This window comes from Artemia sp. Qi Xiang Cuo, chromosome 15 (assembly GCF_049724085.1).
Source record: "Artemia sp. Qi Xiang Cuo chromosome 15, ASM4972408v1, whole genome shotgun sequence".
Lineage (NCBI taxonomy): Eukaryota > Metazoa > Arthropoda > Branchiopoda > Anostraca > Artemiidae > Artemia > Artemia sp. Qi Xiang Cuo.
The window spans coordinates 57,257,566-57,271,696 of NC_142808.1; the positions used below are offsets into that span (position 1 = coordinate 57,257,566).

General features: G+C 34.2%; 1 protein-coding gene across 1 annotated transcript in view; it reads right to left on the reverse strand.

Annotated features, from left to right (window-relative positions):
* The window catches only part of LOC148943899 (proclotting enzyme-like), a 75,481-nt gene that overhangs the window by 34,889 nt on the left and 26,461 nt on the right, over positions 1 to 14,131 (reverse strand). Inside the window, exons 2-3 of the mRNA XM_089101275.1 lie at positions 9,237 to 9,410; positions 334 to 437 (exon numbers count right to left, since the gene is read on the reverse strand). Coding sequence (XP_088957401.1) covers positions 334 to 437; positions 9,237 to 9,410 — 278 coding nt within the window. The remainder of the gene's footprint in view (positions 1 to 333; positions 438 to 9,236; positions 9,411 to 14,131) is intronic.

A 14,131-nucleotide genomic window follows, 5' to 3' on the forward strand; every position in this document is an offset into this window, starting at 1 on the left:
TGAAATAGTCAATTTATTTATTGGGTGGCTATGGCTTGATCTGAGCCTTTTTATCTTCCCGTTATAATTGAAGAAAAATTGTAAAGAATTTTACTATTTGTCGTTTGTGTTTTGGCTTACCTTTTTAAGGCAGGACTCATAACACCATTTATAATATCCAATAGCCCATTTATTTGTTGGACGAGTATATTGATCTTTTGGCCATTTGCTATTGCTCTTTGACTTACCTTTTAAGGCAAGACTTATAGCACCATCTATAATATCCAATAGCTCATTTATTTGTTGGACGAGTATATTGATCTTTGGTCCATTCACGTTTTTGTTTTGACTTACCTTTCTTTCTGAAAATGAAAATCTGAGACTTGCACAAATCTTTCATCGCAGTGTTGAGTTATATTCAGATGAAGGCAGCTTATTTCTAAAACGCAGTCTTCGCCCTAGAAAACAGTCAAAATTGTGTCAGAAATCACAATGTCTGAACTGGTTAAGTGGGAACCTTACGCAAGCATATGTTTATCTTAATAAATTCTGAAGAAACGAGAATTCGACATTAATTAAAAAAAAACTCCAAATGAAATTTGTGGGTTTTTGAACTACGTACATGAAACGCAAAATTGGGAAAAAAAGGAAACATGGGTGATGAATCAGAAAAAAAAAGAAAAGAACAAAAAAACTAATAAAATATAGCACTAAACATCTTAAAAGACGTAGCTTTTCTTTGAATGAGTAGTTTTCTTTCAGAAACAAACATATTGTTAATATTTGAGTTTTCGCAACTGAAAAGATTGGCCAAATCAGGTTTGCTTATTTAAAATCCCACTTCAATATGGTAACACTGGCGAAAATGTATTGCTGCCCTAAAAACTTCATAATTTTGGAAAAGCTGGAAGAAAAATCTTAAGAACTCTGAGTTTTAAGGTATGAATAGACCAATGATGGGTCCAGGGGAGAAACACTTTAATTTTGATGTCCTTCGTACTCTAGTATGTAAAGGTATTTGTATTAAAGCAACTTTTGTATCATTCTTATTTATTGTTATTTTATAACATAAGTGATGTATAATATCTTTATTAATTAAATAATTTCAACTAATTCATAACAAGGCCGTATCCAGGGGAGGGGCGCTACCCGGTTTGAACCCCCCCCCCCCCCCGATATTTTTGACCGAGTCGAAAATAAGTCGAAAATTAGTAAAACCTAGGTAAAAATCAGTATAATTAGTCGAAAACTGAGTCAAAAATTAGTAATGCCCCCCCAGAAAAAGTCAAAAATTAGTAAACCCCCCCCCCCCCGAAAAAAAATCCTGGATCCGCCCTTGATTCATAATGCCTAATAATGCATAGTTTACTAATCCATGAAACTTAATTAAGTAAATAATCACTAATGCTCAAATAATTATATTAAATTACGTTATTTCAAAACGACCTAGTTAAACATGATCAATAGGTAACAACCCAAGGGAAGGCATAAATGCACTGGGACTGGGCGGTTACCACAAACTATTTCAAGTTACTTAAAAATAGCTTTTAAATTTTTAAATAAAGTTTAAATTTCTTTTAAACACGTACTAATGAACATTCTAATAAAACACAGAAAAAATAGGAAAGAAAAGTAAAGAAAAAAAAGGAAAAATTGAGAAGAAGACTATAAGAAAAGAAAATACACGATAACATATATCTTCAATCTCTGAATCATGGCTCCTCACCCCCTTAACAAAAAAATCTTTACTCTTTTTTTAAACAAATGCTGATGTTCAGCCGCCTTAACACTATCTGGGAGGGAGTTCAATATCCCCTGGCTCACATGTTTCATTTGAAATTCAGTTTGACTTTTCCTCCTATACTTTGTCACCAGATTATTAGCATTTTTTGTATAATAATCATGCAAATCATTATTTTGTCGAGAAAAATCTAAAAACACCGATGGACACACTTCATGCAAACACTGGTAAAAATTAATAATAGTTATATTAATTATTTAATAATAATTAATTATATCCAAGCAACTGTTTTTTACGGAAAAAAAGAACACATGCCTATACAATATCGAATATGGAAAGGTTATGGAAAGGAATATCTAAAGAGCAGAAGAGATTCAGAAAACAGGCTAGTTATTTGAAAAATTAGAGGGGTTATTATTGAATTGAAGTTATCAAGTATTTTGCAATAGGTTGCATAGGTTGCATCAAGACTGGGCTGGGTAATTGTAGACAGAGAAAAGCCAAGACAGATAGTCCAAGTAATTGAGAGGCAAATAGTTATTTGAACAAATATCTATGCACTTGCCTGTGTATGGTTATGGGTTTTAGTACAGAGTATACCTTAGATGTACGAAGGGGGCCCCAGCTTCCCACATAATTCTAATTATCCTAACTTTCTGGGCACTTTTTATTCATGTTTTTGAAATGATCTTTTTTTTTTATTATTGCCTTCTAATAATGCCTTCTATTATTGCCTTCTAATAATGCCTTCTATTATTGCCTTCTAATAATGCCTTCTATTATTGCCTTCTAATAATGCCTTCTAATAAAAATAGGCAACATGAAGCTTAAACTGTTTTCCTGAAAGAAATATTTTAGCCAAATGTTTAAACGTCCTGGAATTTTTTTTTTAAGACCAAGATACAACGAGAATTACCTGCAGCCTAATCTAGCTTGGCCCTTCTTGTCTGGCCCAGGAAGAGGTTCTAAGATTTAGGAGGACGTGCACTTATGTCGGGAGCTGGTGAACAGTAATATAAAAAATGAGAAAGATATGTTATATCCTCTATACAATTAACAAAACGTCCGTTTCAGGTGTTTTTATTCATTTTGCTTCACGGAGGGGGGCGGGAATACTTGCTATCCCCCTTCGATTGCCACCCTGATGTTTGTAAAAATAGTTGTTTCTACAAGATTTGGAGGTGAGCAAGTGAATTGACAATACTTTTATACTAAATTGATAAACCAAAAGAGGATTCTGTATCGAGGAAACCATCTCTTTGGATGCATCTCCTGTTTTTCGGTGGGAGATATACCCATAAACTTACGGCCAAACGTCTACTTCATTTTATACCCAACGGGTTTAAGAAGCTGCAGGATTGACAAAGCAAGGTCTCTTCATTTAAATTATTCAAAACAAACTATTCAATTATTCAAATTATTAATTAAATTATTCAATTATTCAATTAAACTATTCAATTATTCAAACTATTCAATTATTCAATTATTCAATTAAACAAATTATTCAATTCAAAACAAAACTAAGTGAATTCTCTTGAAGGTTTCCGAAAAAGGAGAAAATAACAAGGAAACCCACTGCCGATACCGGAAGCATCTACCGTCAGCAAGCACCAAAAAGAAAAGGCACACGTATAATTTTTTGACAATAGAATGCTGAAGAAGTTCTTCCCAAGCAGCAATTAGACATATTGAGTCACTGGCAAAAATATACCATATATTGTTATAAAAAGGAGATATTTTGTCTGGGTTACATTTTAGTGTCTTGTCCTCAGTTGCAAAAGAGCTTGTCTAACATTTCGATGGGCTCACTTTGAATCCATCATTCTGAGATGGAATAGAATCTTTTGTTACCCGAAGACGAAGCTGTTGTATTCCAATAACTTTTCTTGTTTCAATGTTTGGCCTCATGTCGTGATAACTTTCTTAATATTCACCTTCACTGATGTTATCTTGCCTTTACTCCAAAACAGAAATTATGTTTGTTTGTGATGGTGCAGTACTTGATTACATTCTTCCAACATCACACACCCTACTGAATACTTGAAGAACAGCTTCGTACGACACAACCCCTCTATTTTGAATAGATTTTCTAGGGAATTTATCCCTCAAACCAATTTGTTGATTCCCTTAAAATTAGATCCAACTAACATGACTTCTAAAAAGAGAGTCAAGATAAATGGTTCGCGCCCTGGGCTTAGGGGTAAGGCAGGATAAACTTGTCTATAAAAACAATATGCGCAGAAGCCCAGCGTGCGCAGAAGCATCTGAAATGAGAAATGTGGACAGCAAAGTAAAATGAACAAGCTAACTCATATGATATTTCTTTTCCCATTATCAAGCAGTTCTTAGTAACGAACTTAAGGAGCGACGCGGCTCAATAGTAACTGAAACTCTAAAAAACAGAGTTCTGACTACAATGGATACATAAAAAGAATTAGATTTTGAGGCTTATTCAGAAAATACAAAATTCATCAATTTTAGTGTTACCCATCAAAAGCTACGAGCCTGAAAAAAATTACCTAATCTTTGAAAAAGGAGAAAAACCCTTAAAACATCAAGTGATCTTAATGAAAATCAAACCATAAGATTCAGCATATCAGCGAAATCCTACTGTAGAGGCTTCAAGCTCCTATATACATAAACGTGGAATTTCGCATTTTTGCCAGTCGTGTTTGTTTGTTGTTTTTTTTTTACAAGGGGTGATCCCATCGAACCAGTGATCCTAGAAGATCGGGAGAGGGCTCTTTTAATTGGAAATCAAAAGTTTTAATGTCTTTTTTCAGTGGCGAAAAACAATGTAGGGCAGCTAGCCCCCTCTCCCGCCTTTCTTCCCCAAAGTCATCCGATCCAAATTTTGAGCTAGCCATTTTGTTCTGCATAGTTTAAGGATCTAATAACTATGTCTTTGAGAATGACTTGACCCCCCACAACCCCGGGGGAAGGGCTGCAAGCTATGGACTTTGCCCATGCTTACATATAATATTGGTTATTGGGAAATATGCAAACTTTGTTTTTTTTTTTTTGGGGGGGGGGGGGGGGTTACGTTGGACGATCCTTCCATGGAGGAATGTTTGTGGGGAAAGAGAACTTTCCCTGGAGGGAGAGCTGGATTTTCTGGCATTATTTAAAAAACGATCAGAAATCAAATTAAGAAAAACAAATTTTTTCAACTAAAAAGTAAGGAGAAACATTAAAACTTAAGACGAACAGATATTATTACGTATAAGGCGGGTGTTACCACCTCCTGGATACCTCGCTCTTTATGCTAAAGCTCTTTTCAGAAATTTTAAAAAAGCTTATTCTTTTCAGAAATATATATATATATATATATATATATATATATATATATATATATATATATATATATATATATATATATATATATATATATATATATATATATATATATATATATATATATATATATATATATATATATATATATATATATATATATATATATATATGTATATATATAGATATATATATATATATATATATATATATATATATATATATATATATATATATATATATATATATATATATATATATATATATATATATATATATATATATATATATATATATATATATATATATATATATATATATATATATATATATATATATATATATATATATATATATATATATATATATATATATATATATATATATATATATATATATATATATATATATATATATATATATATATATATATATATATATATATATATATATATATATATATATATATATATATATATATAAATATACATATATATTATATTATTATATTAATTATTATTCTGCATTATTATATTAATTATTATATTAATTATTATTATTATCAATATATATTGGCCCTTGTGTTTCAGTAGTCATTCTTAAATAATTGAAATAAAACGTCAAACTTTAGCGTAAACAGTGAGGTATTGAGGAGGGGGCAACCCCTCTCATATACTTAATAATTTCTGTTAGTTTTACACTTTAAAGTTGCTCCTTACTTTCAGTTGATAAAACTTGTTTTTTTAATCTGATGTTTTCAGTAAAGTTCAAATGACACTCTAACTTTTTCTAATAATTTTTGTCCGTTTTTAGGTGACATAGTTTTATTATTGGTTAATAGAATAAGTCGCAAAGTCTTTCTGAGTTGTTCTGCTTAAATAGCAAAATGTAGGATTGCAATTTAAAAAAATTGAATATTCAGTTAAACCTTACTATAAGCAGTAGTTTGGTAATGTATGTTCTTAACGGCAACTTAACATAGAATTTTGGGTGGATATGAGGAGGAATTATTATTCCTACGAATTGAAAATCAATTACAGAGAAGTGTAAGACACATTCGGCCCTCAATCAGATAATGTTTGACGGCATGCTGCATTAGTGACTTGTTTACAAAGTGGCCAAGATAATTTGTGGCCACTCATAAATTATCTTGACCACTTTACAAAGTGTCCAATAAAAAAACGTGTAGAGCCAAACCAACATTAAAACAGATAAAAAAAAGTCATGCTATACAGCAAAGCTATGCAGAACAGCACTATGCAGCGGGTGCAGGTGCATCGATCGGGTCGGGTGCAGAGAAATCTGAAGCATTATCAACCTTTCAGTATTTTCATGGCTATTGGGACAGGTACGTTCTCATTACATGATTGGCTTACAGCAACGACAGAAATATTTGTCCTGGATTATTTGGGCACCAAAAACAAAGTAATGTTAAAATTCCATTTCATTTTGTAAGTTGCTCTTTACTTTCTAGAGTTACGAGAGTAATAAAACAATCTAATTTGCACCCCTATTCCTTGTAGCAAGTCTCTCAAAAACACCATCAAGCCCTCTTTTCCATGCGAACAAGGTCAATACGTATCAAATTAGGTAACTGTATATTAGATCAGAGGCAACGTTTCCTATAGTAAAGGCCATACGGCTCCAATGTGTTATTATTATTATCATTATTATTTTTTCCCCCAGAGACACTTCATATGGAAGGGGTCGTCATAAAAACTTAAAGGGGGCTAATTTGATTGGAAATCGAGAGTTCTAGTGCCCTTTTTAAGGGTCAAAAGTGATTGGAACGCAACGAACACCCCTTCCACGCCCACCATTTCTCCAAACACACCCAATCAAAATTTGAGATAGCCATTTTGTTCTACGTAGTTGATTTCCAGAAAGAAATTATGTTTTTGAGGGGGACACTCCCCCCACAACCCTCAGGGCAAGGGTTGTGAGTTATGGCCTGGGGGTATATAAGCTTTTTATAGAAAGGTTTGTCGAAAAAACTTCAAAAAGGGCTCATTCGATTGGAAGTTCAAATGGCTTGTTCCCTTTTTAATAGTCAAAAATGACTGGAAGGCAACTAACGCCCCCTCCACGCCCACCATTTCCCCAAACACATCCAATCCAAATTTTCACATAGCCATTTTGTTCAGCGTAGTTGAAAGTTCTTAAAATTATATCTTTGAACATGACACGTTCCCCCCCCCCAGGGTTTTCAGGGCAAAGGTTATAAGTTATGCCCTGGGGCATATATGGTTCTTATGGAAGGAATGCTCGTATAAACTTCAGAGAGGACTCATTTGATTGGAAGTTGAAAGTTCTTGTTCACTTTTTAAGTTTCGAAAGATATCGGAGGGTAACCAGCTCCCCAACGCCATTTTTTCTCAAATGCATCCGATAAAAATTTTGAGATGGATGTTTTGTTAAAAATAGTTCAAAGATCATATAACAGAAACTCCGGTGTCGACACAAACCCCCAGGCCCCAGGGACAGGCGTTGTAATTTATGGGCTGGGGACATTTATTCATTTAATCAATTTATTCATTTATATTATTACTTGTTGTAGGTTTTTTCTTATGACGGTTTATTCAATTTCTGTTCGTTTTGGGTTTCATTTATTCATTAATATTAATTTCTGGTCGTTTTGAGTTTGAATTTTAACAAGTATTTGTATCTGCTTAGCTTAAGTTTAAAATGGCCCTTACTTTTCTTTGAAAAATATATTTTTCCGAAAGTTTTTTTTTAATTAATTGCAAAAAATGGCTCATAGACTAAAGTATATACGTGGTACTCATCATTTTCCTGTGGAGCTTAGCTGTTTACATGCATTTTCACACCTATTTACAAGTTCAACAAAATATTTGGGAGGAGAGGGTTCAAATCAAGTGGCCTCTTCGTAGATACGAGTCCTACCTTAATTTCTAGATCAAAACTGTAAAGTTAGGTTCTGTGTTAAATCAACCTTCCCTCTACTCCTCCCCCTCAACGTAAAATATTAAAATAATAACGAATTTCTCTCTATGTGGTGGCTAGAATAGGACCTTACTGAGTAAATATATACATGCTTCTATTTCTTGCACAGGGACATTAATTAATGCCTTTTTCATGCTCTTTCAAAATATAATTTACCCCCACCCTTGATCATCCTATTTATTGCCCTAGGCTAATTAAAATATTTCTATGTTGTTTTGTTCTTGTCGATGGTTTGTTTTCCTTGTGAATGAACTGTCAATAGTTTCTTGACCTGTCAAAACGATCAGACCTATATCTGATTGAAAAAATTTCAGATCTGTTGAATATTAAGTAGTATTTAAAAATGATTTATGTATGATAATGTAACTAATGAAAACATGAAACATATTAAACATAAATAAACATGAAATATAATGGAAACATGACGTATATTATAAAGCAAGAATTTCTGTGTTTTAAGTTTTTTTTTTGTCTTGTACAAACCTGTATTCTATAGCTAAATATAGCTATATATATATATATATATATATATATATATATATATATATATATATATATATATATATATATATATATATATATATATATATATATATATATAGCGATATGTATATATATATATATAGCTATATATTATCAGGGAGTGGGGTGCATTTACGAGTGAAACATTTATTATATTTGTAAAGAGAATAAAAAGGCATCGAGTAATGTGTTCATTTTATCCCTATGTAACTAATGAAATTACGGAACTACTATTTCTATGGTTGAATCCCCCCCCCGTCATAGGGATGGTATATAAGCTTGTTCTTCATTCAGATCTAAAAAAAGGTCAGATCAAGTGGTATATGCAATCATGTTCTGAAAATTTGGTTAATATTTGTATTAAATAATCATCCCCCCCCCCCAAATTGTCTAAAACAGGTAAGCGGTGACGAAGCATAAAGCGGCAGCTGTAGTGGTGATAATAGTGAGTTCACTTTGTACCTATGTGAGTAATGAAATCATGTATATATTTATCCAAAACTGCCTTTTCTGGGGTTGAACAATCCCCTCCTACGAGTAACTTCCAGCTATAGGGATGGTATATAAGCTTGCTCTTTGTTAAATATATATTAAAACTGGATGGATCAAGAAGTACATGAAATAATATTATAGAACTTTGGGCCACTTTGTGCTAGAAAATACTAAAAGAAATTGTCTGAAGCAACTACAGTGGTGATAAAGTAGACCTTACCTGAAAGACCTTACCATAACTTACCTGGAAAATCCAGCGTTTAAGGGTCACATTTTTCTTATCAACTAAAAAGTTTTTCTTCCATGTCTTAGCTGTTATATCTAACTTCCCAGTTTCATTTTGTTTTAGATAGTGCCAGCCTGGCGCGAAGGTTGAACCAGAATCATTTGAATCGCTTTGGGATGTTACAAGGACCACCTTAAAAGAAAGAACAAGATTAGTTTCTGTTCTGTGGGTGATTAAACGTCATGTCTGAGCCTTACCACGGAATTTTAGGCTCTCGCAAAGTTGGTAAGTTGTCTTACCACGGATAAACAAGTTTTTCTGTTGGACAGAGAAGTAAAAGTAATCATTTCGTGTAAGCAAAGTTATCTGTGTTATGAGCCTGATCTATCTTACTAAACCAGCAATGGTAATAAATATCCCTAACTTTTTTTTTCAAAAACAGCACTGTAATTTTTTCGAAAAATGGCTTACTGCCGTTTTCGGTGTTAAAAAAAGGTCTTGACTTTGGAAAAATTCGTGGTCTTGACTTTGGAAAAATAGTGGTCTTGACTTTGGAAAAATTCAATTTTCGTCCCAGCCTCCTTAGTATTTTTCCTAAATAGTCTGCTGACTGACTTTAGAAATGACTTAGGTCAAAATGATCTAGAACAGGACTTGGGAAAATTCGTTTGAAGCCTTAATTAATCTTGGATTAATATTTAATCTATATTTTATTTATATTTAATTAATATTTTAATTAACATTTAATTATTTAATATTTTTTCATATGAATGATGTCACAAACACCCCAATGTCCCTAATGGTTTTACTTTCTACAGCAAACAAAATAAAAAGAAATTAAAATTTTTTACAAAAGAAACTAAAGGTCTTTATACCGAGCGAAGCTCGGTACCCTGCTACTTTTCCTTAACGTCGTACTTTCCTCAGTGGCATCATGTGTTTGATAGTGGAACTAAATGGTGCACCAGAGGCAGCAACGTGATTCCAAGAAATAGGGTTGGTCAAAGTCTGACCAACTCCCGTTAAATATTTTAGTAGCATTTCCTATAGCTAGGAAGGGTAGCTTTCTGTTTCCTCTCAAGCGACTCTGAAAGCAAATGGGGATGCTTGATCAAGTCTGAGGTAAACACGTTTTTCCTGTGACATAAACTGGGAACAGGAGTTGGCAACCTTGTTTTTCCTGTGTGTCAAAGTCAGCCAAAATGTAAATATTCAAGGGAGGTTGGGGTCAGTGACATTTTCATCTTTAAAGCAGTCAACTAATGACTGTAGTTTTATCATCTGTAATTCTAGTTACGTCAATAGATAACGAGTAGCTTTTGACCAGTTCGTCCATATAATGCATCAGATCTTCAAGTTGACTTGAAGATCTTGGGTCAGTGACATTTTCATTTCAAAACTACCCACTGCTGACTATACTATACTGACTGTTCTGATATGACTATATGATTATGATTCTATTATATGATTAAGTATTGTATGACTACACAGTCAGTATATGAATATATTGAGTTTTCTATGCTTTATCATCTGCAACTCTAATTCCATCATTAGACAACGAGTAACTTTTGACCAGTTCGATCATATTTTGCACGAGATATTCAAAACGACTGCGAACTGTTCTAGCTTACAATGGCGTTTCTTTTATTCCCTCACTTTTTATTTATTTTATTTATGAAGACATTATAAAAACATTCTAAACAAATTATGAATGTGTTTTTTAGTAGCTTGCCATCTCTAAAAAGTTTTCTGTTATTACCAATGCTAAGAGCTGCAACAATAAATTAAAAACCCTAATCTGTTATGGAAAATGTTTGATAAGAAAGAATCAGCGGGTCCCGAGTCAGATATCCCATCTTTAACATGGATAAACTATTACCTTGATGAGTTTTCAGCCCCAAAACAGGATCTTAACATTTCTGTTCAAGAAAAGCTTTCATCCCTCCTCTCATCAATTCCAGATACAGATTTCATAGTTACCCAATCACAGGTTGCGTCCACGGTCCGACGGTTGAAAAAGAAGAAGTCGGCTGGCATCGACCGTGTGTCCGCCCTTCACCTTAGCCATTGCAGCCCAGCTTTCTTGGGACACCTAACTCTTCTCTTTCAGATGATCTTCACTACCGGACTCCTACCATCGGCATTCAGTACTGGGTCGCTTAAGCCAGTCCCGAAGAAAGGAAAAGTACTTCGGAATGTGCTTCGTTCAGACCGATCACAGTAGCACCAACGCTTTGCAAAATCTTCGAACTTTTGGTCATTGATGAAATTCGGGAAAAATGCTGGACTCCCCCTTCCCAGTTTGGGTTCCAGAGGGGTCTTGGTTGCGGCCACACCATTTCTGCTTTGGCTTCAGTCTTGATTGACGCTGATGAATCAAAGGAGTCCATTGTTATAGGTCTACATGACGTCTGCCTTCCCTAAGACTCACTTCTCCATGACCAACTCATTCTGGATATGGAAAAGAGAGGTGTACAGAAGGACATCCTATTACCCATTAAAGACATGTATGACCACCTACAGGCTGAACTCCTACTTCCTGGCTATGGTCGAGTCCTCACTGAATATACACCAGACATGATACTGTCCTACCAAGGGAATCCTGTAGTCCCAGTAAAAAAGGGTGCTCGACAAGGATCAGTCACATCTCCTTGTGCCTTTAAAAATTGTATTATTGAACCACAGTCTACTATCGAGACAACATGCATAGCTCGTGGCATAGACGTTGCAACGATAGCCTACGCTGATAACATTCTGAACCCCAGCCGCACATTCACAGGTACAGAAACCACCTTCTCCACACTACAATCAAATTAAAGTCACATTGGCCTTGAATTTAACCCGCAGAAGTCGGATATTCTTCTGTTCAACTGGCGCCAAGAAGAGGTCTCGTCTCTGAGGCTGGGAGAACTGTCCGGTAGCCCCTGTCTCGAAAATTACTTAACTTGGTTTACCAATTGGAAAGGATCTAAAAACTACCTGCTCCCTTCTCATATCCGTAAACACCTGGCTTTTGCTTACAGTAGAGCAGTCTCACCTAAAATCCGTTTCAACTGTTTAATTCTGGCTCGACTTTTTAACGCAGTATCCCTTCCTCATTTCCTGTATCTAAGCCCGTTTTGGAGAATTTTTCCCGAGCCAGAGAAAAGAAACCTCAGATCCGTGTTTTTTAAGTATGCGAAGTTCTTGTTGCGGCTCCCGCCGTGGACAAGAAATTCGCACCTTGTCAAAAATTTTAAAATTGCGGACCCAACGGCAGCTATAACTGAACAAATTAAATGGTATAACGACAAAGTCTCTTCCCACCCTTGGTACCGTTTGCTAAGGCAGTAAATCGCTGTCCATTTAATTTTATTTGCACATCTCTTGTCATATTTAATCTTTTTACCGTCTCTTGTCATATTTAGACTAGTTGTTTGAGTCCGTTGATTTTGAATTGAAGTTATCGAGTATTTTGCTGTAGGTTAGGTTAGGTTAGTTGAATTGAAGTTATCAATCATATTGCTTAAGTTTATTCAGTACTTGGGAGTTTAAAAAGTAAAATCTCTTACGTACCTGCAGTGCAGTGTATAATTGAGTTTTTGTTTCTCGTCTTTGTAATTTGTTCGATTATGTGTAATGTGTTGTAATTTGTTTTTTTTGTGTGTTTTTTTTATTTTTTTAGGGATATTCCATTTTTTTTACCTTTTTTTGACGGATAATAAATAAATAAAGTAAAGTAAATATTGGTAAATGTACCGTTGTTGTGGCTTAAGGGCGTATCCAGGATTTTTGTTGGGGAGGGGGTTATAAGAAAAAAAAACCCATCAAAATTTGTTTATATGCGTTTTTGTTATGTTTTTACGTGAATGGAAAATATTCTGGGGGTGGGGGTTTTAACCCTGAACCCCACCCCCTGGACACAGCCTTATGCAACTGGTAATAAAACTCTAAGTATCTTTGTTTTTAAAATCTAACATCGCTTAGCAACGTATTCTGGCTCATTTGTCATGTCATTTCATATTTTTTTTTTTAGAATTTAACATCATTTAGCCATGTTTTTAGATTCATTTGTCATGTCATTTCATGACATGATTCATTTCAAAATTTTATTTTTCAAACTAATATCGTTTAGCTACATATTCAGATTCATTTGTCATTTAATTTCATAGCCATATATCACGCTGTATGACTAGCAGCACACTGATTGTTTTCAACTGGCATATATTTTTTTTAATATAGTTAGAATAATCCATTAATCAATAAATGTATTTCTGAAATTTAAAAAGATTAACAGACCTCCTACTGAATTCACAGACCTCGCAAACATATGAGCAAGAAGTAAATGTAATCTGATTTATTTGTCATCTCATATACACCTTTATGTTTTGAGGAAAAATGTTGCCCACTATTGTAAATCTTGATAAGAATTACATCTGCAGATGAACTATTTGTCAATTTGTAATAACCTGACAAACCATAGGGGAGTAGTCTTTGTTCAACTGGTTGACTTTCTTCAATCCCTGGCAGACTTGGATTTTACAGATGATGTTGCCTTGCTGGAAACCACAGTCGATGGCTTATAGGACACTGTTTATCATGTCTTCAAGACTTCGAAGACCATAAGCAGTTCCAAGACAAAAGTGATGGCCATCAGCGATTCTGCTTCATATTAAAATCATCGGGGACGGCAAGGCAATTAAAGAAGTCGAGGAATTAAAGTACCATGGGTTCATTTTAATACCAGTTGGTGGAGCTGGAAAAGGCATTTCTGCCAGGAAATCAAGGGTTTAAGGAGTCTTTACAAGTCTGATAAAGGCGCTAAGGGCCAGACGTAAAGATCTGGGCAAAAACCAAAGTCAGAGTCTAAATAGCATCCGTGCGAGCTATACTACTGTCCACCTACGAGACATGGCTGGTCTAGGCTGAAGAGG